The sequence below is a fragment of the Carcharhinus amblyrhynchos genome, chromosome 17, assembly GCF_965287045.1.
Source record: "Carcharhinus amblyrhynchos chromosome 17, sCarAmb.v2.hapA, whole genome shotgun sequence".
NCBI lineage: Eukaryota > Metazoa > Chordata > Chondrichthyes > Carcharhiniformes > Carcharhinidae > Carcharhinus > Carcharhinus amblyrhynchos.
The window spans coordinates 49,680,277-49,708,149 of record NC_137340.1 but is presented as its reverse complement, the minus strand read 5'-3'; the positions used below and the strand labels follow the sequence as shown (position 1 = coordinate 49,708,149).

At 45.8% G+C, this 27,873-nt stretch overlaps 1 protein-coding gene across 1 annotated transcript in view; it reads right to left on the bottom strand.

Moving 5' to 3' along the window:
* Positions 1–27,640, bottom strand: part of loxl4 (lysyl oxidase-like 4) — a 145,427-nt gene extending 117,787 nt beyond the window's left edge. Inside the window, exons 1-2 of the mRNA XM_080205325.1 lie at positions 27,332–27,640; positions 22,772–22,944 (exon numbers count right to left, since the gene is read on the bottom strand). Coding sequence (XP_080061451.1) covers positions 22,772–22,944; positions 27,332–27,611 — 453 coding nt within the window. The 5' untranslated portion in view covers positions 27,612–27,640. The remainder of the gene's footprint in view (positions 1–22,771; positions 22,945–27,331) is intronic.
* Between the last annotated feature and the right edge of the window lie 233 nt (positions 27,641–27,873).

Sequence of the window (27,873 nt, the reverse complement as noted above, 5' to 3'; positions counted from 1 at the left end):
CGTGTCTGTGTGGGTTTCCTTATGGTGCTCTGGTTTCCTCCCACAGTCCAAAGATGTGCAGGTTAGATCAATTGGCAGTGGTAAATTGACTCTAGTGTCAGGGGCATTAGTTGGGTAAATGCATAGGGTTACGGGGATAGGGCCTGGGGTGGGATTGTGGCCAGTGCAGACTCGATGGGTCGAATGGCCTCCTTCTCCAATACAGGGATTCTATAATTCTGTAATGTATTGAGATACAGTGAAAAGTATTGTTTATTGCACACTATACAGACAAAAAATACCATTCATAGAGAAGGAAACGAGAGAGTGAAGAATGTAATGTTACAGTCATAGCTAGGGCGTAGCGATAGATCAACTTAAGGCAGGGTAAGTCCATTCAAAAGTCTGACTGCAGCAGGGAAGAAGCTGTTCTTGAGTCAGTTGGTAAGTGACCTCAGACTTTTGTATCTTTTTCCCAAAAGAAGAAGGTGGAAGAGAGAATGTCCGGGGTGCGTGGGGTCCTTAATTATGCCGGCTGCTTTGCTGAGACAGTGGGAAGTGTAGACAGAGTCAATGGATGGGAGGCTGGTTTGCGTGATGGATTGAGGTATATTCATGACCTTTTGTAGATCCTTGTTGCCTTGGGCAGAGCAGGAGCCCATACCAAGCTGTGATATAACCAGAAAGAATGCTTTCTGTGGTGCATCTGTAAAAGTTGGTGAAAGTCATAGCTGATATGCCAAATTTCTTTCGCCTTCTGAGAAAGTAGAGGCGTTTGTGAGCTTTCTTAACTATAATGTCGGCATGGGTGAACCAGGACAGGTTGTTGGTGATCTGGACACCTAAAAACTTGAAGCTCTCGACCCTTTCTACTTTGCCCCCATTGATGTCGACGGGGACATGTTCTCCTTTACACTTCCTGAAGACGATGACAATCTCCCTTGTTTTGTTGACATTGAGGGAGAGATTATTATTGCCGCACCAGTTCACCAGATTCTCTATCTCACTCCTGTACTTTGTCTCGCCATTGTTTGACATCTGACCCATTACGGTGGTGTTGTCAGCAAACTTGAAAATCAATTTGGAAGGGAATTTGGCCGCACAGTCACAGGTATATCATGACTGTAGCAGGGAGCTGAGAACACAGCCCCCTACTCCAGCCTCCTAGGTTATAAACTCCAGTGAATATAATCCTAGCCGATTTAGTTCCACCTCACGTGACAGACTTGCTATCCCAGGAATCAGTTTGGTAAACCTTCAATGCACTCCCTCTATCAGGGCCATCCTTTCTCATATAAGAACACCAAAACTGCACACAATACTCCAGGTGTGGTCTCACCAACACCCTATACAATCTCTCTCTCTTTCTCTCGCTTCTCCCTGAGATCTTTTTCACCCTATTCGAGTTTCCGCTTTTTGTGCGGGCACCTTTGTCTTCAATTCCAAATCCCGTTGGTCAGGCACAATGGGCCAGATGAGCATAAAAAGTCTAAACCGCGCACGTGCGGCTCTTTTCCAGCAGGCACATGTGCAGGACGCCCGAGATTCATCGGGTCTTGAAGATGCGAAGCTGGAGATTCGTCAAATCTTGGTGTCAGAGCCGAAGGCAAAGCTGAGTTCCAGTTTAATTCCAGGAATTTGGAATTTTTTTTCTCGTGATGCACTTAGGGGATTGCAGACACTCCTTGGGGACCATTGAATTAGCTGATGCTAACCGCAGCGTTCAAAAACCCTCCAGTCACAGGGGAAAAGCCACGTCAGAGGCTTCTACAGCCTAGGAAAAGACTTTGAGTTAATCCAAGCGATGATGCAATGATTTCCCCCTCAGCTTTTGGTTCCAGCTGAAGATTTCGTCATCCAATCAAAACTTAAGCAGAGGCTCAAATGTTTTTGCGCTGAGTATGAGTCGTTCCTTGGTGACGTATCTTTGGAGATGGGTCAAGGGTCATTCGTTTGCAGTCATACAGGACACCCTGTTCACACAATATCCACACATACTAGGCCTGAGGTGCCCTGGCTTCACGGTGGACTCGGAATTGGGAATGATATGTATATAGACAGCTTCCCAATACATTCCCAGCACTGGGAACTTTCCCAAGGGCAGGTATGGCCTTGGATCAACTGTCCGTACCACTGAAGTGGGGGCTTGCTAACTTACAATGTCAAGGCCCCATTTAAGGGTATTTCAGTGAGGTAATAACCTTTTTTTTTGCGGCGGACCCCTCCCTCAGCCCCCACACGGAGACCTCCAGCCTGAAAGAGGCAGTCTCCCTGCTCGGGTGTCCATTGGAGACAACATCCAATTGGGAAGGCGCCCCGCAAATAAATGGCCTTTCCCCTTCTTGTCCAACATCCTTAATCCTTTGGCCCACCTTACACCTGGGACTGGGAATGGGAAAGTCTCGGCCCTCTGTACCTCACCAGGAAGGCCATCTCCAGGAAGACTGTAACACCAGTCTTGCTGCCGGCATGCGTGGCTTCTGATGGGTTGTGATGTTCCGGTCCTGAGGCCCACGGGCAAACCCAGTCTATGATATCAAATTCAATTTTGTGATTGAGAGGTAGCTCACGGAGGTCGTGGGTTCAGGTCACGTTCAAAGAGACACAACCATAAATTCTAGCCCCATGTTGCAGTGCAGCACGGAGTTAAATCTTGGCTGTCAGCTGGAGATTCCACGCACGGGAATTAATCCGGGTGCCCTGGCCAATACTTATCTCTCGTTCAACATCACTCTAAACAGATTGTCTACTGAAGATCACACTGCTGATTGTGGGAGCTTTCCATGCATAAATTGGTTCTTTTCTTATATTACAACAGTGACTCAAGTTTAATAAAGGAGATGATGGCCGAGCGGTATTATCACTAGATTATTAATCAGAAACTCTGCTCTTGTTCTGGGGACCCAGGTTCAAATCCCGCCACAGCAGACGATGGAATTTGAATTCAATAAATTTGAATTAAGAATCTTCTGATGACCATGAAACCATTGTTGGAAAAACCCACCTCGTTCACTAATGTCCTTCCGGGAAGGAAATCTGCCAACCTTACCTGGTCTGGTCTACATGTGACTCCAGAGCCACAGCAATGCCGTTGACTCTCAACTACCCTTGGGCAACTTGGGATGGGTAATAAATACTGACCCAGCCAACAACGCCCATGTCCCAAGAATGAATTAAAGAAAATGGGAGTTCATTGGCTCCAAATGTTTTGGGACACCTATGATTATGAAAGGCGCTATAGAAATGCAAGCTGTTCCTATTTTTTTAACCACATTGGCGAGAAAACAGAACTGACTGCAGGATGTCAAGTTGTCATGGCAATGTGAAATTGTTATTCCATGTGTAGAAAACCAAATCCAAACACCCCGGGATTTAAAATCAATCTTAGATGGTTGAGTAAAAAGAGAGATGGTGAAATACCAGCCTCTTCTCTCCCTTTGTGCGTCATTACTGTGGTTTCAGAATATTGCACAGACAAGATTCTCAACTCACTAGCAGTGAGACAATCCCTGACGACACTGGGCCCCATCACAGTGGCTTCTCTGGTGTCTGAGCGAGGAGTAATGTCACAAGATGCAAGTCTGTGCCTGGTCATAGAAACTAGAAGGAGGAGGAGGCCATTCTACCCTTCGAGCCTGCTGCACCATTCATTTAGATCATGGCTGATCATCAAAGTCAATGTCCTGATCCCCCCCTTCTCCCCCATATCCCTTGATCCATTAAGCCCCAAGAGCTATATCTAATTTCTTCTTGAAATCAGATGTTTTGGTCTGAACTGCATTCTGTGGTGGAGAATTCCACACATTCACCACCCTCTGGGTGAAGAAATTTCTCCTCACCTCAGTTCTAAAAGGCTTACCGCTTATCCTCAAACTATGACCCCTCATTCTGGACTCCCTCACCAAATAGGAACATTCTTTCTAAATTTACCCTGTCTATAAGTTTCTATGAGATCCCCTCTCACTCTCCTAAACTCCTGTGAATATAACCCTATATATAGAACTGGTCCCTCCTCACATCCCATTAACCTTTGCTTAATGCTCTCTCCATTCACATTGTCAGTATCTTTAAGACTTGATTAACTGTAAAGACTCACATTCCAATCATTATTCTGTAAATTGAGTTTGTGTCTTTATATGCCCTGATGGCGAACAGAACTCCCACTCACCTGACGAAGGGGCAGCGCTCCGAAAGCTAGTGGTGTTTGCTACCAAATAAACCTGTTGGACTTTAACTTGGTGTTGTGAGACTTCTTACTGTGCTCTCTTCATATGACAGACCTGCCATTCCAGGAATCAGCCTGGTAAACCTTCGCTGTACTCCCTCTGTAACAAGCACATCCTTTCTCGGACAAGGACACCAACCAATACTCCAAGTGTGGCCTCACCAGCACCCTATACAATTGCAGCAAAACACCCCTATCCCTATACGCAAATCTTTTATTAAGGATTTCCGTCACACCATTTGCCTTCTTCACTGTCTGCTGTACCTTTCAGCAACTGATGCGCAAGGCCTCCAAGGTCTTGTTGAGTATCCATCTCTTTCAATTTACACCCATTCAATAATAAACCACCTTCCTATTATTGCTGCCAAAGTGGATAACCTCACATTTATCCAAATGACAAAATGGTCAACTGATCTCAGCCAAGGCTTTGAGTTGGGCACCGCAACTGGCTCCAGTCATGAGCAAAGCAGGGGGCGGTCTAAAACTAGGGGGCATAAGTTTAAGGTGAGAGGGGAGAGATACAAAAGGGTCCAGAGAGGCAACTGTTTCACACAGGGGGTGAGTGTCTGGGTCAAGATGCCGGAGGCAGGAATAGAGGTGGGTACAATTTTGTCTTTCAAAAAGCATTTAGATAGTTACATGGGTAAGATGGGTATAGAGGGATATGGGCCAAACACAGGCAATTGGGACTAGATTAGGGTTAAAAAAAGGGGTGGCATGGACAAGTTGGGCCGAAGGGCCTATTTCTATGCTGTAATCCTCTACGACTTGCCATTAACATTCAGAAAACTATAAAGACTTCCTCAACAAACATGTTCTTTTCACCAACAGATGCGGAAACCACTATGTGAATGTGCGTCTCTCCCTTCTGCTATTTCAGCTGGGCGTTAAAGAACTGGCTCTGTCGTGGTGGAGAAACCCATCAATAGATAGTCTCGCCCCCACAGCGTTGAAGATGAGTTGCTGTGTACTGCAAACAGCCGCAGGGTTGGATCCGTTAGAAAAACAGGGATAAAGCCACAACATCAGAGGCAAAAATCAATGAATAAGATTGGAGGTGTAGGGCAGAGTTGGGGAGAACAAAGCCTGAATGTGCAAAGTATTAATTAATATTTTAGCTCCTTTTCCTTTCTAAATATCCAGGCTTCACAATGAGGTTATTGCTTGTTATCGCTTTCATACAGATAATATCCTCCATCTAAGATGCTGCAATATGAAACCTTCTTAAGATCTGTTAAAGGCAATGGATCTGGATCAAGAGAAAGGGACACAGCTGTGTACCATCTGCGTGCTGAGCATCACACAAACCCCATCAATCATTCTTCACGTTGTCCGTGGAGGATCAGAGCTGCAGCTGTCACCATGGTAACAGGGCAAAAGGAACGTTAGCAAACATGAGGGCTTTTATCCCAAAGCGGGGGGGGCGGGGGCATGGGATGGTGGGCAGACTGCTGAGAGTGCCAACCAGCCTCCTGATTCCTGATGGATGTGGCCCAGACAAGTGGTTTACGGCAGTCGCGAGAGACAAGGTGCAAATATCAAAGCACAAGGGAGGTCAAGGACTCAAAGGGAGCACTTTGGAAACCAAGTCCCAGTCAGTCCAAGCCACCTTTCATTTGGCTTCATCAAACCGAGGTTGGGGCGGAGGTTTTGGTTCCAATGTTCACTTGGCTTCAGCCCAACCCAGAAGGGTCCTCAAGAGTCTCAATTCAATTCCAAACTGGGTCATCATAAATTGGCAGCGTCTCAATCGGAAGGAAAAAAGGTTGCACTGTTGATGTGGAGCCAGGAAATGCCACCCTGTTGCATTGAAGAGGAACCTTCAAGGCCAGATCTTTGGCATGTTGTTTGAAGTGGTGTTAGACTAAGAGGGAGTTTCAATGTGCAGCCGGCATACGGTGCCTGAGCTCTCCAGTGAAATCAGTGGCTGAAATCTCTGGGATTGATGATAAAGAAAAGGGAGGGGGACAGGGGACAACAACAAGGCCTGGTAAAGTGAAGGGGGCGAGCTGGGAAGTTGAGGTTGGAGAGGAATGAAAGAACGTGCATTTCTGTGGCAGCTTTCAACACCTTGGGATATTCCATAGCACTCCGTAGCAAAGAAGTGTTTTGTTCTTGTCACAGCCATGTTACAATCTGATAACCAGTCAGGTGGCAATGAGCAGACAATCTTTCTCCTGGGTGCAAGAAATAAAAAATAGCAAAGAATAAAGAAAAATAAGGAGGGAGAAATTAGAGTATGAAAGAAAGCTAGTGAGTGATAGAAAAACACCGTGGCAGTACAGTGATATAGTGGTTAGTACTGCTGCCTCACAGTGCCAGGGATCTGGGTTCGATTCCTGGCTTGGGTCACTGTCTGTGTATGGAGTCTGTATGTTCTCCCCATGTCTGCCTGGGTTCCCTCCGGGTGCTCCGGTTTCCTCTCACAGTCCGAAGACATGCTGGTTAGGGTGCATTGGCCATGCTAAATTTTCCCTGTGTACCCGAACAGAGTGTGACGACTGAGAGATTTTCACAGTAACTTCATTGCAGTGTTAATGTAAGCCTACTTGTGACACTAATAAATAAACTTTAACTTATTAAATTTTAAACTTTAACAGATAGTGAGAGTTTCCATAGGCGGTTAAAAAGGAACAGTGTAGGTAAAATTGAGTGTGGGTCCTCTCGACAGTGGGTGGAATATTCGAGTCATGCTGAAATGGCTGGACCGACTAATCTCCCGCGGCGAGTCCCGCCGTGACGGGGCTGGAAAACCCCGGCCAGCGAGTCTGGAGAATTGATGAGGAAAAATAAGGAAATGGTGAATGAAATGAACAGATGTTTTGCATCTGTCTTCACCGTAAAAGACACAAATAGCATCCCGGAAATAATTGCAAGTCAAGAGGTGAAAGGGAGGGAGGGGGTGGAAGGGAGTGAAGCCTGAAATAATTGCTATCACCAGGGAAAGGATGCTGAGAAAATTATTCATTCTAAAGGCTAACAAGTTCCCAGATCCTGGGTAACGTCTGTATAATGAATCTGCAAAGGGATACAGATAGGTTAAGTGTGTGGGCAAACATTTGGCAGACAGGGACAATGTGGAATAACGTAGTTTGCCTGCCTTTGTAAGAAGAATAGAGAAACAGCCTATTAGGGACACAGGAAACAGAAGTAAGAGAAAGCCACTTAACTAGGTCATGGCTGATCTTCTATACCATTTCCCCAATTATCCACATGTCCCTTGATATCTTTAATATCTAGAAATCTATCAATTCTACTGTAGTTTGCACATTCTCCTCATGTCTGCATGGGTTTTCTCTGGGTGCTCTGGTTTCCTCCCACAGTTCAAAGATATGTGGGTTAGGTTGATTGGCCATGCTAAAATTGCCCCATAGTGTCCTGGGATGCGTAGGTTAGAGGGATTAGCGGGTAAATATGTAGGGTTTTGGGGTAGGGCCTGGGTGGGATTGTGGTCAGTGCAGACTTAATGGGCCCAATGGTCTCTTATTGCACTATAGGGTTTCTATGATCTTCTCTGATTCTATGAATTCCTGACGTGAACATACTCAATGACTGAAATTAAAGTAAAGTTTCAAGTTAAAGTTTACTTATTAGTCACAAGTAAGGCTTATGTTAACACTACAGTGAAGTTACTGTGAAATTCCCCAAGTTGCTACAGTCCAGTGCCTGTTTGGGTCAATGCACCCTAACCAGCACGTCTTTCAGACTGTGGGAGGAAACCGGAGCACCCGGAGGAAACCCACACAGACACAGGGAGAACATGCAAACTCCGCACAGACAGCGACCCAAGCTGGGAATCAAACGTGGGTCCCTGATGCTGTAAGGCAGCAGTGTTAACCACTGCATCACCATGCCGCTCACACCTTCCACATCCTCCTGGAGTGAAGTATTTGCAAGACCCACCAGCCTCCAAAAGAAGAATTTGCTCCTCGCTACAGTTTTAATTCCCTTATTCTGAGACTGTGCCCCTTGGTTCTGGGCCACCTACCTCCAGGTGAAACATCTTTCCTGCCTCTCCCCTGTCTAACCCTCTATGTTATAATGAGATCATCTCTCATTCTTCTAAACTCAATGGAAAATACACCCAGTCTCTGCAATCTCTGTTCAGAAGACAACCCCACAATCCCAGGAATTATATTGATGAACCTTCATTGCACCCCCTCTCTGACTAATACATACCTCTTTAGGTAAGGAGACTGGAACTCTTCATTACAAAGGGATCCAGGTGTCCTGGTACATTGGGCGGCACAGTGACACAGTGGTTAGCGCTGCTGCCTCACAGCACCAGGGAGCTGGGTTTGATTCCTGGCTTGGGCCACTGTCTGTATGGAGTTTGCACATTCTCCCCATGTCTGCATGGGTTTCCTCTGGATGCTCTGGTTTCCTCCCACAGTCTGAAAGATGTGCTGCTTAAGTGCATTAGGTGCACCCGAACAAGTGCCTGAGTGTGGTGACTAGGGGATTTTCACAGTAACTGCATTGCAGTGTCAATGTAAGCCTAATAATTAAACTTTAAACTACATGAAACCTGAGCTTTATAACTTGAAGTGTAGAACAAGGAAATTATGATGTAGCTTTACAAAACACTCTCGACCTCCTGGGCAGATGTTCAATTCTGGGCACCACACTTTAGGAAGGATGTGAAGGCTTTAAAGAAGATGTGGGAAATGTTCTCGAGAATGGGGACTGAGGGGCTTACGGTAATGAAGAAAGGTTAGAAAGGTGGAGTTGTTTTTCTTAAAGCGAGGCTTGAGGGGAGATTTGACAGATGCGCCCAAAATCACAAGAAAAGTACACGGAGAGAACTGTCCTCTTTGGTGGAGAGTTTGAGAATCAAAGGGAACAGATTTAAGGTGATTTGCAAAAAAAACAAAGATGACATGAGAAAACAAGCTTCGAATGCAGTGAGCGGTTAGGATCAGAATTGCATTGCCTCAGGTAACAATGGAGGCAGATTCAATGCTTACTTTTGAAAGGGAATTCGATAAGCTCCAGAAAGTAAACGTGTGGGGTTACGGGGAAACAGACGCTGCGACAACGGATAAATGAACACCGCTCGACAATCACCAGGCAAGAGTGTTCTCTTCCTGTTGGGGAACACTCCAGTGGTCACAGGCATTTGGCTTCTGATCTTCGGGTAAGCATTTTCCAAGCTGGCCTTCACAACACACATCGCAGAGTCGCTGAACAGAAACTGATAGCCAACTTCCACACACATGAGGACAGCCTCAACCGGGATCTTGTCTCACGTCACACTATCTGTGACCCCCACGACTTGCCTGGGCTTGCAAAATCTCACTAACTGTCCTGTCTGGAGACAATGCACATCTCTTTAATCTGTGCTTAACCCTCTCTCCACTCATATTGTCTGTATCTTTTAAGACTTGATTACCTGTAAAGACTCGCATTCGAAACATTATTTTGCAAACTGAGTTTGTGTCTTTATATACCCTATAAAGAACAGAACTCCCATTCACCTGATGAAGGGGCAGCGCTCCGAAAGCTCGTGGCTTTTGCTACCAAATAAACCTGTTGGACTATAACCTGGTGTTGTGAGACTTCTTACTGTGTTTACCCCAGTCCAACGCCGGCATCTCCACATTATGGGAAAAGCGCAGGGGAGTGAAATAGATGAATTTCTTTGGCAGAGAACAAGTTCAGACTCAACAGGCCGAGTGGCCTCCTTCTGAACTATAACCATTCTGTGAATCACAAAATGTTAGTCTATAGGTACAGTAAGTGATTTGGAAGGCAAATCTAATGTTGTCATTTATTGCAAGGGAACCACAATATAAAATGTAGGGATACTTTGCAGTAGTTGTACATGCCATTTGGCACACAGTTTACAATTTTGTTTATTAGTGTCACCAGTAGGCTTACATTAACACTGCAATGAAGTTACTGTGAAAATCCCCTAGTCGCCACACTCCGGCGCCTGTTCGGGCACACTGAGGGAGAATTTAGCACGGCCAATGCACCTAACCTGCATCTCTTTGGATTGTAGGAAGAAACGGGAGTACCCGGAGGAAACCCACGTAAACATGGGGAGAACATGCAGACTCACCACAGACAGAGACCCAAGCCGGGAATCGAACCTGAGATCCTGTGAGGCAGCAGTGCTAACCACTGTGCCATCGTGCTGTCCATGACCTGATCTGACCATTGACATTAGTGAGCCTATTGGCCGAAACTGGCGCCAGAGTGTGGCGACTAGTGCATTTTCAGAGTAACTTCATTGCAGTGTTAATGTCAGCCTACTTGTGACACTGATAAATAAACTTAATGAGCAGCAATGTGCCCACATACCTGCAAAGCAAGGTCAGGAAGTGACTCCCCACTCACCTCAGTCCCTGCACAAGGTGCAAGAACTTCAGGATGGATTAACAATAACTCCTCATCCCCATTTTCCTGCCTTCTCCCCATAATCCTCCAACCCATTACCAATTAAAAATCTGTCTAACTCCTCCTTAAATTTACTCACTGTCCCAGCATCCACCACACTTTGGGGTAGTGAATTCCACAGATTCACAACCCTTTGGGAGAAGTAGTTTCCCCTCAACTCTGCTGCACTGTAGCTGGCCAAGGGTGTTCCTGAATAAGATGAGTTAAAAAAAAAACTGCACAGACTTGTCCAGCCTTTTTATGATTCCATATTAGTTCCACTCACTATTAAATCAATATCTACCTCCGCTGGGTGTGTGTTCTCTCTGCTGAGTTCCGTCTGCTCCCTGACTGTGTGGGGAACTCAGGAATGTGAGGAATCACCCGATCAGGAAGGCATGACCCTGCCCTTATCTGAGAAAGCTATTATTGTCTAGACGTCAGCATGTGTTTTTCCAACCAAATGACCTCAGCTGCTAGCTCGCATTCCCCATCCTCGCTGTGAATGAATGAAGCTGCTGTGTTTCAGACATACCTCTGCCCATTACACACGGTGCCGTCTATCCAAACCCTCCCCCAGGCAGCGAGGACAAGTTGTGTCCCGGGAATTCCCGGGGTCGCTGACTCGTTGAGTGTCACCATTAGTTCGTCTGAATGCTGATAGAAAGCAACAACAACTCGCATCTGCATAGCCTCCCTTAATGTGTCCCAGGACATTTCACGGAACCACGACAGCCAACACAACAGAAGATATCAGTACAGGTGGGAGGTTTTGATCCCTGTATTTGGGGAAAGACGTAGAGGCATCGGAGGCAGTTCGGAGGAGGGTCGCTAGATTGAGTGGGCGGCACGGTGGATTAGCATTGCTGCCTCACAGCTCCAGGAGCACGGGTTCAATTCCGACCCCAGGTCACTGCCTATGTGGAGTCTGCACGTTCTCCCCATGTCTGCGTGGGTTTACTCCGGATGCTCCGGTTTCCTCCCAAAGATGTGCAGGTTAGTTGGATTGGCCATGCTAAATTGCCCCTTATTGTCAGGGTAAATGCCTGGGGTTTTGGGGATAGAGCCTGAGTGACCACAATCAGTGTAGGCTCGATGGGCTGAATGGCCTCCTTCTGCACTGTAGGATTCTATGATTCATCTATAATCGATTCCAGAGATGAGGGGTTTGTCGTGTGAAGAGAGATTGAACAATTTAGGCCAATGCTCCCTGGAATTTAGAAGAATGAGGGGAAATCAAATTGAGGTCTACAAGATGATAAAAGGTATGAATAAAGTAGACATGGAGCAGAGGCTTCCTCTTGTGGGACATTCTAGCATGAGAGGTCATAGTCTTAGGAGAAGGGGTAGCAAATTTAGAACAGAGTCGAGGAGAAACTACTTTTCCCAAAGGGTCGTGAATCTGTGGAACTCGCTACCCCAAAGAGCTCTGGATGCTGGGACAGTGAGTCACTTTCAGGAGGAGTTAGGTAGATTTTTAATTGGTAATGGGCTGAAGGGTTATGGGAGAAGGCAGGAAAATGGGGATGAGGAGCATATCAGCCATGATCGAATGGTGGAACAGACTCGATGGGCCGAATGGCCTAATCCTGCTCCTATATCTATGCATTTATGAACTCATGTATGTTCCAGCGAAGAGCTCACGTGACAGGAGTGGTGTAGATCAGAGGACAGCTTTAGGGAAGAAATTCCACCTCCAATAGAGGGGCAAAGGAAATCCAGGATTTCCTAGCTGCCAGAACTGGAGGAATTTATTAAAATTTCATTCACATTTCTCATCAGTATTATTTTGTCACAATCATCTGTTGAAAAGTTAGTTTGTTTTAAGAATCCTCGAGTTCCAATACATGAAACACAGTTTAAGTCAAGTCTTACACTCACGACATGTGAAGTCAGCGCTCAGGAATGTGACCTTTCTCTGCTTGAAAGCTATGTTGTCTGTACTAATCTTTCCCAACTCAGTACAGCATATGTTAAACACACTTCCTCGACATCATCCCATCAAACACTCCCAGGACAGGGACAGCACGGGGTTAGATACAGAGTAAAGCTCCCTCTACACTGTCCCCATCAAACACTCCCAGGACAGGTACAGCACGGGGTTAGATACAGAGTAAAGCTCCCTCTACACTGTCCCCATCAAACACTCCCAGGACAGGTACAGCACAGGGTTAGATACAGAGTAAAGCTCCCTCTACACTGTCCCCACCAAACACTCCCAGGACAGGTACAGCACAGGGTTAGATACAGAGTAAAGCTCCCTCTACACTGTCCCCACCAAACACTCCCAGGACAGGTACAGCACGGGGTTAGATACAGAGTAAAGCTCCCTCTACACTGTCCCCATCAAACACTCCCAGGACAGGTACAGCACAGGGTTAGATACAGAGTAAAGTGCTCTCTGCACTGCTCTCCTCCATTCAGTTACTTTTCTTGTCTACAGATAAGAGAAATGAAACTCCAGTTCCATTTCATTTAATTTGATTTATTATTGTCACACATATTTGCGTACAGTGAAAAGTATTGTTTCTTGCCCGTTATATAGACAAAGCATACCGTTCATAGAGGAGGCAAGGAGAGTGCACAAAATGTAGTGTTACAGTCATAGCTAGGGTGTAGAGAAAGGTCAACTTAATACGAGGTAGGTCCATTCAAAAGTCTGACAGCAGCAGGGAAGAAGCTGTTCTTGAGTCGGTCAGTACGTGATCTCAGACTTTTTTATCTTTTTCCCAATGGAAGAAGGTGGAAGAGAGAATGTCTGGGATGCGTGGGGTCCTTAATTATGCTGGCTGTTTTTCCAAAGCAGCGGGAAGTGTAGACAGAGTCAATGGATGGGAGACTGGTTTGCGTGATGGAGTGATTTCATACTGTGCTCACTTATTCCTCTCTCAGACATGCTTTCCCTGAATGTTCCTTCCACCGGAATCTCAAAAGGGATGTTTTGGACACATTGCCCTATTCTGGAGTATTTTACAAGCAGCGAGACTGCAGCAACTCCTCAGCCTCTCCACTCCACCCCATTTCCCCTGTTACACAATTTACATGCATAGCTGTTTGACCTAACCCAGGTCCAAATATTTGAAAGACGGCAGGAGTTTCATTTCTCTTCCCTGTCCCACGTTCGCAGTGAACAGGTTCCACAAGCCTGACTGTCCCTGGGGCTGAGGGATGATGTGAAGACCCAACAGAGACCAGCAAAGCACGGTTTTCAATTTAACTATCAGCATCACATGTAAGGCTTACATTAACACTGCAATGAAGTTACTGTGAAAACCCCTTAATTGTCACACTATGGTGCCTGTTCGGATACACTGAGGAAGAATTTAGCGCAGCCAATTCGCCGAACCAGCAAGTCTTTCTGACAGTGGGAGGAAACCGGAGCACCCGGAGGAAACCCACTCAGACACGGGGAGAACATGCAAACTCCACACAGACAGTGACCCAAAACAGGAATCGAACCTGGGTCCCTGGTGCTGTGAGGCATCAGCGCTAACCACTGTGCCACCGTGCTGCCCATGCATTACATGGCTGTGGACTAAGAGTTGGAAAGAGCCTGGATGTGGGATCAGGCTGGATGTCTGCTTGCTGGTCTGCATGGAAATAAAGTGGCATCCTTTGTGCTGTGAATTACCCGGATTCCACGTGGGAAGGAAGATTTTGCTGGAGCATCCCAGGACTGCCAAAGAACAAAGAAAATTACAGCACAGGAACAGGCCCTTCGGCCCTCCAAAGTTAGTTTGCCCGATTGAACTAAAACCCCCTACCCTTCCGGCGAACATATCCCTCCATTCCCATCCTACTCATGTATTTGTCCAGACACACCTCAAAAGTCACTACCGTATCTACTTCCACTACCTCCCCCGGCAGCGAGTTCCAGGCATCCACCACCCTCTGTGTAAAAAATCTACCTCGTATATCTCCTTTAAACCTTGTCCCTCGCACCATAAACCTGTGCCCCTTAGGAATTAACTCTTCCACCCTGGGAAAAAGTTTCTGACTATCCACTCTGTCCATGCCTCTCATAATCTAGTAGACTTCCATCAGATCTCCCCTCAACCTCCGTCGCTCCAGTGAGAACAAACTAAGTTTCTCCAACCTCTCCTCATAGCCAATGCCCTCCATACCATTCTTCTTAGAAAGAAGAAGGTTACGAGGTGACCTAATTGAGGCATACAAGATGATCAGAAGATGATTTGTGTGTTTCAGGTTCAGTCATTTCAGCCAAGCTTCATTATATCTGTAAACCTTGCCTCACCCGGAATGTTACTACCTAGGGTATCCAAACTCACACCAGTCCCTATACCCGCTGAGCCACCTTCACTCTCTGACTGGCTACACCGCAAATTTAAAACACTCCTTAAACTAAAGCCCCTCAGCCTCGTTTCCCCCACCCTACTTCTTCCTGTAACCAGACATTGAACAGGATTCTCCGATCTCCGTCATGCCCGCCACACTGCCAGTCAGGACGGAGAATTTGGTGTTCCGACCAAAACTCCATTCACCGGAGCAGCACCGGAGAATCCCAGCCCTGAACGAGCACAGAGATTTTCAGCGATTGTGCATAGGCGCTTTCCGACTAGATTCACAGCATTCTGAACACGTTTTAATCAAAGTGAATTCTCCAAAGTCCCTCTTTATTTTAACTTCTCTGGTGCGCTACAACAACTTGCATTTCTATGGTGCCATTGTGCAGCACTCCAAGCTTCCCGCTGGATATCCGGCATGGTCCCGACCGCGCGGAGGTGCGCACATGGCAGGAACGCAGGGGCGTATCCCGCGAACCAGCCCACACACGATTCTCTCAGTCTGACGTGCTAATTTTCGGGATGGGAAAAGTCGTCCCTTAGAGTCATAGAGGTTTACATCATGGAAACAGGCCCTTCGGACCAACTTGTCCATGCCGCCCAGCTTTTACCACTAAGCTAGTCCCAACTGCGTGCATTTGGCCCATATCCCTCTATACCCATCATACCCAGAGACTATCTAAATGTTTTTCACAAAGAACAAAGAAAATTACAGCACAGGTACAGGTCCTTTGGCCCTCCAAGCCTGCACCAAACATGTTGCCCGACTGAACTAAACCCCCTACCCTTCCGGGGACCATATCCCTCTATTTCCATCCTAATCATGTATTTGTCAAGACGTCTCTTAAAAGTCATTATCGTATCTCCCTCAGCAGCGAGTTCCAGGCACCCACCATCCTCTGTGTAAAAAATTTGTCTTGTACATCTCCTTTAAACCTTTCCCCTCACACCTTAGTAATTGACTTTTCTATCCTGGGAAAAAGCTTCTGACTATCCATTCTGTCCATGCCTCTCATAATCGTGTAGACTTCTATCAGGTCACCACTCAGCCTCTGTCGTTCCAGTGAGAACAAACCAAGTTTCTCCAACCTCTCCTCATAGCTAATGTCCTCCATACCAGGCAACATCCTGGTAAATCTTTTCTGTGCCCTTTCCAAAGTCTCCACATCCTTCTGGTAGTATGGCGACCAGAATTGAACACTATATTCCAAGTGTGGCCTAACCAAAGTTCCATAATGCTGCAAACGTGATTTGCCAATTTTTAAACTCAATACCCTGGCCAAAGAAGGCAAGCATGCCATATGCCTTCTTGACTACCTTCTCCACCTGCGTTGCCACTCTCAGTGACCCGTGTACCTGTATACCCAGATCTCTTTGTCTATCAATACTCTTAAGGATTCTGCCATTTATTGTATATTTCCTATCTTTATTAGACCTTCCAAAATGAATTACCTCACATTTGTCTGGATTAAACTCCATCTGCCATCTCTCTGCCCAAGTCTCCAACCAATCTATACCCTGCTGCATTCTCTGATAGCCCTCATCTCTATCCACAATTCCACCAATCTTTGTGTCATCTGCAAACTTACTAATCAAACAAGTTACATCTTCCTCGAACTCATTTATATATATACAAACAGCAAAGGTGCCAGCATTGATCCCTGATGAACACCACTTCTAACAGCCCTCCATTCAGAAACGCACCCTTCCACTGCTACCTCCTGTCTTCTATAAGCAAGTCAGCTCTGTATCCATCTTGCCAATTTATCTCTGATCCCGTGTGACTTCAGCTTCTGTACCAGTCTGCCATGAGGGACCTTGTCAAGGGCCTTACTGAAGTCCATGTAGACAACATCCACTGCCCTACCCTCATCGATCATCTTTGTCATTTAGTCAAAAAACTCAATCAAGTTCATGAAACATGGCCCCCTGTTCACAAAACTATGCTGCCTCTCACTAATACGTCCATTTATTTCCAAGTGGGAGTAAATCTTGTCCCAAAGAATCCTCTCCAATAATTTCTCTACCACTGACGTAAGGCTCATTGGCTTGTAATTATCTGGATTATCCTTGCTACCATTCTTAAACAAAGGAACAACATTGGCTATTCTGCAATCCTCTGAGACCTCCCCTGGAGCCTGATTTCTCTCAAGACCCCAGCAATTTCCTCCTTTGCCTCTCAGTATTTTGGGGTATATCCCATCAGGCCCTATGGACTTCCCTACCTTAATGTTTCTCAAGAACGCCAATACCTCTTCCTTTTTGATCTCAACATGTTTCAAACTATCTACACATCCTTTCCCAGACTCATCATCCATCAAGTCCTTCCCTTTGATGAACACTGACTACTCATTTAATACCTCACCCATTTACTCTGGCTCCACGCATAGATTACCTCCCCTGTCCTTGAGTGGACCAACCCGCTCCCTGGCTACCCTCTTGCTCTTTATATATGCATAAAAAGCCTTGGGATTTTCCTTAATCCTGCTGGCCAATGACGTTTCGTCATCTCTTTTAACCCTCCTCACTCAGTGCTTAAGTTTCTTTCTACTTTCCTTGTATTCCACACTTGCTTTGTGTGTTCCCAGCCTCCTAGCTTGGCCAAATGCTTCCTCTTTCTCTTTGACAAGGCTCACAATATCTCTCATTATCCACAGTTCCCAAAACTTTCCATACTCATCCTTCATCCTTACAGGAATGTGCTGGCCCTGAATCCCTATTAATTTACACTTGAAAGATTCCCACATGCCAGATGCTGATTTGCTCTCAAACATCTGCTCCCAGTCTACATTCTTTAGTTCCTGCCTAATATTGTTGAAATTAGCCTCCTCCCCACCCTTCACTTGAGGACTACACTTACTTTTATCCATCAGTACCTTAAAGCTTACTGAGTTGTGGTCATTGCTCCCAAGCTGCTCCCCTACTGTAACATCGACCACCTAGCTGGGCTCATTCCCCAATACCAGGTCTAGTATGGCTCCTTCTATAGTTGAACTATCTACACACTGTTTCAAGAAGCTCTCCTGGATGTTCCTTACAAACTCTGCCCTTAACATTAAGTGAATCCCAGTTAATATAGGGGAAGTTAAAATCTCCCACCACAACAACCCTGTTACTTCTACACCGTGTCAAAATCTGCCTATATATCTGTTCCTCTATGTCCCGCTGGCAGTGGGGAGCCCCATTGTAAACCCCCAACATTGTGACTACACTCTCCCTATTCCTGAGCTCTACCTATATTGCCTCCCTGTCTGAAATGTCCTCCCACAGTAGATATTCTCCTAAACCAGTAGTGCAATTCCCTCATCCCTTTTACATCCCCCCCATCCTGCCTGAAACATCTGTATCCTGGGACGTTAAACTGCCAATCCTGCCTTCCTTTAACCAAGCCTCTGGAATGGCAACAACATCATAGTTCCAAGCACTAATCCAAGATCTAAGTTCATCTGCCTTGCCTGTTACACTTCTCGCATTGAAACAAATGCACTTCAGTCCACCAGACCCTCTTTGATTAGTAACCTCACCCTGCCTGCTCTTCTTCTGAGTCTTACTGGCCCTATTCTCTAGTTCCCCTTCAATAAATTCACCTTTGCTTCAGTTTCCACCCCTCCTTTATTGAAAGACAAAATTGTACCCACCTCTACTACTGCCTCTGGCAGCTCATTCCAGACACTCACCACCCTCTGAGTAAAACAAATGCCCCCCTGGACCCTTTTGTATCTCTCCTCTCTCACCTTAAACCTATACCCCCTAGTTTCAGCTTCCCCTATCTTTGGGAAAAGATGTTGACTATCTACCTTGTCTATGTACCTCATTATTTTATAGACCTCTATAAAATCACCTCTAAGCCTCCTACGCTCCAGAGAAAAAAATCCCAGTCTATCCAACCTCTCCTTATAACTCAAACCATCAAATCCCAGTAGCATCCAAGTAAATCTTTTGTGTATTTTTTCTAGTTTAATAATATCCTTTCTATAATCGGGGACCAGAGCTCTACACATTATTCCAAGTGTGGCCTTACCAATGTCTTGTACAAGTTCAACAAGATGTCCCAACTCCTGTATTCAATATTCTGACCAATGAAACCAAGCATGCCGAATACCTTCTTCACCACTCTGTCCACCTGTGACTCCACTTTCAAGGAGCTATGAACCTGTACTCCCAGATCTCTTTGTTCTATAACTCACCCCAACGTCCTACCATTAACTAGGTAAGTCCTGCCTCTGTTCGATCTACCAAAATGCATCACCTCACATTCGTCTAAATTAAACACCATCTGCATTTCATTGGTCCACTGGCCCAATTGATCAAGATCCTATTGCAATCTTAGATAACCTTCTTCATGTCCACTATGCCACTAATCCTGGTGCCATCTGCAAACTTCCGAACCATGCCTCTGAAATTCTCATCCAAATCATTGATATAAATGACAATTAATACATGGATCCAGCACCGATCCCTGAGGCACATCGCTGGTCACAGCCCTCCACTTTGTGTATCACAGGAGTAATATCAACAAAATATCAGACACTAAACCACAGGAGATATGAAGAGAAGTAATAACATGCTCGCCTTTAAGGGGCATCTTGGAGGAGGAGAAGGAGGTCGAGATATTGGAAATTGCAGAGTAGGGGAGTTGGGAAATCATGTTCAGCTTGGTTAGGCCTATCTGGAGTATTGCATACAGTTCTGGTCACCACACTAAGGAAGTGGAAGCTTTGGAGAGAGTGCAAAGAAGGTTCACCAGGATGTTGCCTGGTCTGAAGGGGATTGGCTATGAGGAGAGGTTGAATAAACTAGGATTGTTTTCACTGGAAAGACGGAAGTTGAGGGGAGACCTGATAGAGGTCTACAAAGTTATGAGAGGCATAGACAGGGTGGATAGTCAGAGACTTTTTCCCAGGGTGGAAATGTCAATTACAAGGGGGGCACAGGCTCAAGGTGAGAGGGGGAAAGTTTAAGGGGGATGTGTGGGGGAAATTTTTCACGCAGAGAGTGATGGGTGCCTGGAATGCGCTGCCAGAGGAAGTGATGGAAGCAGGTACATTAGCAACAGTTAAGAGGCATCTGGATGGGTACATGAATAGAGAGTGAATAGGGGGATATGGACCGAGTAAGGGAAGAAGTTTTGTAGTTTAGTTAGGGCATCATGATCGGCCCGGGCTTGGTGGGCCGAAGGGCCTGTTCCTACGCTGTACTTTCCTTTGTCCTTTGTTGGACTGAAGGGTAAAGCAGGCTCAATATGCCTTATAGTCTGCTCCTCTTCCTGTTTCTAATGGTCACGTGCCCTCAGGTTACGAGGTCAGGCAAGAAGCCTGATTCTCAGGCCTCTATCGCTGCGACTCGCTCTGAGTGGACAATAACAAAGTAAGAGTTCTGGGAGATGACGCTAGCCTTAGGGTTTCCTGCTGAGAAATCTTGATGTTGTTGTATTTCCCTCATGTCTGAAGTTAACCAGTCATCGTGTTGTGGATTGAGCCCCTTGTTGGGTGGTCCAGGATTCCCCTGGGATCGGGGATTAATCAGCAGGACAATGCTTTGAGTGCAGTTCCAGAGGCACCACAAACAAAACTGTTCTTTTTAATTTTCATCGAACACTTACTTATTAGTTACATAAATACTGGTGCTGGGGCAAAGAGATAGTTTGACTAGCAGGCGAGGCTAATCAGACAGGATTACAAGGGTTAGTTAAGTTTCTCTTTCCAGTGAGCTGTGGGAAGGCAGTGGGCGTGAAGCATTAGCCAATGATGGAGGATGGGGGAGGTGAACATCAAAACGGGAGATTATGTGACACAATTTTCAGGGACTGCAGCCAGAGTTGACAACCAAGCCAATCCAATTGGAGTATTAGCGACAGGATATCATAGAATCATAGAATTCCTACAGTGCAAAAGGAGGCCATTTGGCCCATCAAGTCTGCACTGACAACAATCCCACCCACCCCTATCCCTGTAAACCCAAACACTAATCCCCCTGGCCTATGCCTATACACTAAGGGGCAATTTAGCATGGCCGATCCACCTAATCTGCACATCTTTGGACTGTGAGAGGAAACCGGAGGGAACCCACACAGACACTTGGAGAACATGCAAACTCCACACAGACAGTGATCTCAGACGGGGATAGAATGCAGGTCCCTGGTGCTGTGAGGCTGCAGTGCTACCCACTGCGCCATTCCTAGAGAGAAGCAGACGTGACAATCTGGGAAATTACAGGGCTGTGAACCTTACATCAGTGGCAGGGAAATTATTGGAGAAGATGTTTAGGGGCAGGATATATTCACATCTGGAACAGAATAGGCTCATTAGTGATATGCAGCATGGTTTTGTAAAGGGGAGGTTGTGTCTCACAAACTTGATTAAGTTTTTTGAGGGAGTGACAAAAAATTGACCAGGGCAGGGCAGTGGATGTTGTATACAAAGACTTTATTAATGTATTTGATAAGGTTCCTCATGGCAGGCTGATACAGAAGGTGAAGTCATTTGGGATCCGAGGTGAGCTGGTAAGATGGATACACAGTGGTTTGAGCATAGAAAGCAGACAGTAACACTGGAAGGGTACTTTTCTAACTGGAGGTCCGTGACAAGCATGTTCTACAACGATCAGTGCTGGGCCTCTGTTGTTTGTGACACATATAAGAACATAAGAACTAGGAGCAGGAGTAGGCCATCTGACCCCTCGAGCCTGCCCTGCCATTCAATAAGATCATGGATGATCTGTTCGTGGACTCAGCTCCACTTACCCACCCGCTCACCGTAACCCTTAATTCCTTTACTGTTCAAAAAACAAATATGAATGATTTGGAGAAAAATTTAGATAGTCTGATTAGTAAATTTGCAGATGATGCAAAAATTGGGGGATAGTAAGGAGGATTGTCAGAGGATACAGCAGAATATAAATCAACTGGAGATCTCTTCTGAAAGATGGCAGGTGGAATTTAACCTGGACAAATGTGACGTGATGAGGTTTGGAAGGTCTACTGCAGAAGAAAAGTATACAGCAAATGATACAGCCCTTAGAAATATTACCACACACAGGGATCTAGGCATGCAGATCCTCAGCTCCCTGAAGGTGACAACTCCGGTGGATAAAGCAGTTAAGAAGGTCTAAGGCATGCTGGCCTTCATTGGTTAGGGTGCTGAGTATAGGAATTGGAAAATCATGTTGCAGCTATATAAGACTTTGGTTAGATCCCATTTGGAGTATGGTGTACAATTCTGGTCACCACACTACCAGAAGGACGTTGATGCATTGGAAAGGATGCAGAAGAGATTCACGAGGATGTTGCTTGGTTTGGACGATATGGATTGTGAAGAAAGGTTGGAGAAATTTGGATTGTTTTCACTGGAGCGTCAGAGGATGAGGGGGAACCTGATGGAGGTTTACAAGGTTATGACAGGCTTGGATAGAGTGGACAGTCAGGGTCTTTCTCCCAGGGTCGAAGGGTCAATTACTCGGGGTCAGAGGCTGAAAGTGAGAGGGGGAAAGTTTAAAAGAGATGTAAGGGGAACGTTTTTTTCACACAGAGGGTGGTGAATGCCTGGAACGCACTGCCAGAGGAGGTGGTGGAAATAGATTCTATAACACGTTCAAGAGGCACCTGGATAGATACATAAATAGGCAGGGAATAGAGGGATATGCAGCACATAGAGGCAAGAAAATATTAGATTAGAGAGGCATCTGTGTCGGCACTGACTTGGTGGGCTGAAGGGCCTGTTTCTGAACAAAGAACTGTTCTTTGTTTTTTATTAACTTACCACAACACCACTATAATAATCAGCAATAGTCATCAGATTCCCCGAGGTTCATTGAGTGTATCGCAATCAGGTCAGAAAGAGCCATATGTTGCTGAGATTATGGTGGAAGAAGGTTTGGGGCCTACCTTAACTTTGGAATCAGCCTCTCTGTTGTCAAATCCATCAAGTCGTTTCCCTGAGCAGACAACGCCAACATCCTCACTGTGCTTACAGTCATTAACACCCCAGCCATTAGATTCGCAGGCAGCTATAGAAGCCTCATCACCTCTGCATTTCACATTGTCCAGCCAGATAGGACCTAGATAGAGGAATTACAGCATTCAGTCATTTGCAGTACAGTGTCGCAAAGAAAAGGACAAATTCTGTAGAAGTTTTTTGTCTTGCATTCATCAGGACTCTGACAAAAATACAATCACAAATTTACTTCTCAGTCACCATCAACTGGTACATTCGCCATGGCAATGCACTAAAACCACAGGAAGAAGCCTGACAACACCAGGTTTAAGTCCAACCGATTTATTTCATAGTAAACTCACAAGCTTTCGCGGTTTCCCTCTTCGTCAGGTGAATGAAGAGTTCTGGCCTCAGGCAGAGCATATAACAGCACAGACAGAGGTCAGAACTCTTCATTCACCTGACGAAGAGGGAAACCGCGAAAGCTTGTGAGTTTACTATCAAATAAATCGGTTGGACTTAAACCTGGTGTTGTCAGACTTCTTACTATGTTTACCCCAGTCCAACGCCAGCATCTCCACATCACGCCCTAGAGTCCACTTGCCCATCAGTCTGCTCACAAATCTGTTGATTTCTTGTATTCTTCTGATGAGTGCAAAACAAAAAACTTTAACAAAAAAGACTTGTTTTTCAGCAAGTACAGCAGAGGCTAAAGCATTGATGGCAAGGTGTACAGGATCCTGGACTTCTATAAAGAGAGGCATTGGTTGGAATTTTACCGGCCCACCTGCCACAGAGTTTGGAACGGGCGAGGGGCAAAGCATGGGAGGATCTGTTGGACTTTATAGTTTCAGGATGAGCGAGGCCGTAAAATCCCTCCCAATGTGTACAAAACCGGTATGGTGAAGCTCATAAAACACTGAAGTGCTGTGTCCAATGCTGGGTGCCACACTTGAGGAAGAACGCGAAGGCTTTGCGGAAAGATTTACGAGGGTGTTTCCAGGGGACGAGGAACTCCAGTTACATGGTTGGACTGTGGGGCTGTTCACTTTGGAGATGAGAACAGTGAGAGGAAACCTGGTAGAGGCATTCAAGATCATGAGGGATCTGCACACGGTAGACAGTGGCAACAGAATCGAGAACTGATGGACGCTGAACAGTCAAAGAGTCTGAGGCAACATCAGGAAAATCTTTATTCTTGTACAAACATGCATAATAATTAGGAACAGGGGACAGCCACTCAAGGCTGTTCCACCATTCAATAAGCTCATGACTGATCTGACCGTAATCGCCTGCCTAATCCCTGATAACCTTTCATCCTTTATCAACAATCTACATACCGTTATCTTCAAAGACTCTGCCTCCTCTGTCTTTTGTGGAAGCGAGTTCCAAAGACTTTGAGAGAGCAAGAAAAATAGGCAGTGGCCATGTTCGGCATTGGACTATTGCTGGAGGCAGATTCAGTAGAAGCTTTCTTAAGGGTAATTATCTGAGGAGAAAGTAATTGCCAGGCTAGGGGGAAAGGTCACAGCTAAGTTATTCTTGGAGAAAGCTCTAAGAGTTTGACAGGCTGATTGGCTTCCTCTGTCCTGTAACCATTCAAAAGCAGATGCTTACTGGTCTGGTTATAAGGTGATGGTGTTACCCCAGGATTCAACGCCTCAATTTCCATTAGAACTTATCTACATGAGTGAATCTATGATTACATCAATCATATTGGTGGAAGGGGCAGATGAACAGCCAGGGTCGATGTATCATCAGCATTCAGTAGGACACATATAAGATTAGGCAAGAGAGAGAGTGATATTGCCTAATTACCCTCACAATCCTTTCTGGTTGTATCACAGTTTGGTCTGGTTCCTGCTCTGACCGAGACTGCAAAAAACTACAAAGGATTGGGAATGAAGTCCAGTCCATCACTCAACCTAGCCTCCCATCCATTGACTCTGTCTACACTTGCCACCGCCTTGGAAAAACAGCCACATAATTAAGGACATCACACACCCTGGACAGTCTCTCTTCTGCCTTCTTCAGTCAGGAAAAAGATACAAAAGTCTGGGGTCATGTACCAACCAACTCAAGAACAGCTTCTTCCCTGCTGCCATCAGACCTTTGAATGGACCTACCTCATACTGAACTGATCTTTCTCTACACTCAAGCTATGAACATACATTCTGCATCCTATCCTTTCCTTCACCCCTATGTACTCTATGAATGGTATGTTTTGTCCGTGTAGTGCGCAAAATACAACAATTCTCACTGTATCTCAATACATGTGGCAATAATAAATCAAATCAACTCTTCTGTGGAAAAAGCCAACAGAAGCATTGGCAAAGACCTGGGTGGAGTCTGCCCACTTAACCGGTTATATAGTCACAAATGTTCAAGAATTTGCCAGACCTGAATTAGGGAAGGATGGATATGTAGTTCCCTACTTGGTGCGGAGGTCCCTAAAGGCACACCAGGAGCAAGTTACTGAAAGAACAAGTTCATGTTCAGCATGAGAAACACAGCAAGGAGAAATCTTACTCCCAGCTGGTTAGGCCAATGATTGGCCATTGCCGGGAGACCTGGCGAGGTGTCAGGTTCAATGCCTGTTCTGCATGAGGTCAGCTGATCTTGGAGCAATTCGATTTGATTTATTATTGTCACGTGTATTAATACACAGTGAAAAGTATTATTTCTTGTGCACTATACAGACAAAGCATACCCATTCACAGAGAAGGAAAGGAGAGAGTGCAGGATGTAGTGTTACAGCTAGGGTGTAGAAAAAGATCAACTTAATGCAAGGTAAATACATTCAAAATGATGGCAGCAGGGAAGAAGCTGTTCTTGAGTCGGTTGGTACCAGACCTCAGACTTCTGTATCCTTTTCCCAACGGAAGAAGGTGGAAGAGAGAATGTCCAGGGTGCATGGGGTACTTAATTATGCTGGCTGCTTTTCCAAGGCAGCAGGAAGTGTAGACAGAGTCAATGGATTGAACATAAGAACATAAGAAGTAGGAGCAGGAGTAGGCCATCTAGCCCTTTGAGCCTGCCCCGCCATTCAATAAGATCATGGCTGATCTGTCGTGGCTCAGTTCCACATTCCCGCCCTCTCCCCATAACCCTTGGGCTACACTCACAACCTTTTGTAGTTTCTTGTGGTCTTGGGCAGAGCAGGAGCCATACCAAGCTGTGATACAACCAGAAAGAATGTTTCTCTGGTCCATCTGTAAAAGTTGATGAGAATGATAGTTTTCATGATAGTTTACCATGGGATACAAGCTGGGACATGGTTCTTGCTTCCACCTGTGATAACATCACAGTCAAATCCCTGGGCACTACGCCCTGGTTTAGAGCATGATGACTGAGATGAGGTCCTGCCAGAATGGAGACATCTGTGCTAGATAAATTCAAACACTACACAAGCATAGACTGAAGCCACCTTCCAATTCAAAGTCTTTTAAAATTATATTGGAATTAGGCAAGAGCCAAGGGAAATATTATGTACAGTTTTAGTAACCTTACCAATGGAAGGCTATACTTGCATGAGGGGTGTGCTATGGAGTTTACTTATTGGCGTCACAAGTAGGCTTACATTAACGCTGCAGTGAAGTTACTGTGAAAATCTCCAGCACCTGTTCAGTTACAATGAGGGAGCATTTAGCATGGCCAATGCACCTAACCAGCATGTCTTTCGGACTGTGGGAGGAAACCAGAGCACCTAGAGAAACCCACGCAGACATGGAGAGAACGTGCAGACTTTGCACAGACAATGACCTAAGCCAGGACTTGAACTTGGATCCCTGGTGCTGTGAGGCAGCGGTGCTAACCATTGTGCCACCCTGTCACATCACAAGACTGATTCCTGGGTTCAGAGGGCTGTCCGATGAGGGGAGATTCAGTACAATGCTCTCAGTTCATATTCTCCAGTTTAGCAAATTGCAATCTCACTGAAGAGCATGAGGGTTTGTCAGGGGAGATGCTGAGAGGCTTTTTCCCCTTGGCTGGAGAGTCAAAGACTCAGGGCACAGTCCGCAGCGTAAGGAGAGACGTCACTCAGCAAGTAACATAATACCTTTAGCATGATATAATTCCTCCTGAGTTGCTTGTTGGGAGTGTAATAGGAAAAAATTTGGCACCAAGCTCCCTAAGGGGACAGGGTAAGTGGTTAAAAGCTTGCTGGAAGAGTAATGTAGAGTGTTTTTCCTCCTGGCTGGGAACTCTAGAACTGGCCACAGTCAGGGGATAAGCTATTGGCCATTTAGGGTTGAGATGAGGAGGAATTTCTTCACTCTTAGGGGATTGCGAACCATTAGGATTCTCTATCCCAGAGGATGAGTCTATTCATGACTGAGAGCGACAGATTTTTAGGAATTAAGGCAACCGTATGGAATATTGGGATTGGGCAGAAAATGTGATGTAGCCATAATCTTACTAATAGCAGACTTGGAGAGGCTGAATAACCTACCCTGCCTATTTCAATATGGAGCAATGGAGATGGCCGGGTGTGGGGGGTAATGTATTACCTTTCCCTTGTCCATACTTTGCGCTGTGGGCCCAGGTGACTGCTCCCTCGTAGCCCACTTCTTTGCATATGACGGTGGCAACCTCGATGGTGAAATCGTCGTCACACACCGTGCCCCATTGCCCATTGTAGAAAACCTCCACACGTCCTTCGTGGTGCGTCCGCTTCTCCCCCGCCAGGCGAAGGCGGATTTTCTTCTGCTCCGGATTCTGCCCCAGCGCAGTCCTGGCACTGCAGAGGAGAAGCACTGTGCCCAGGAACAGGCCCCGTAAACCATTCATTGTCACCTGGGGCTCAGGTTAACACTTCACAGCACCTAGAACCACAAAACAGAGTTAAAATAAGGAAATACTCGAGCAACATTAAATATTAAAACACATCCTCTTTAGTCTTTCTTTTAACATTTTTGATGTGGAGATGCCAGTGTTGGACTGGGGCGGGCACAACAAGAAGTCTCGCAACATTGGGTTAAAGTCCAACAGGTTTAGTTGGAATCACGAGCTTTCCGAGCAGTTCAGGTGATGAAGGAGCAGCGCTCCGAAA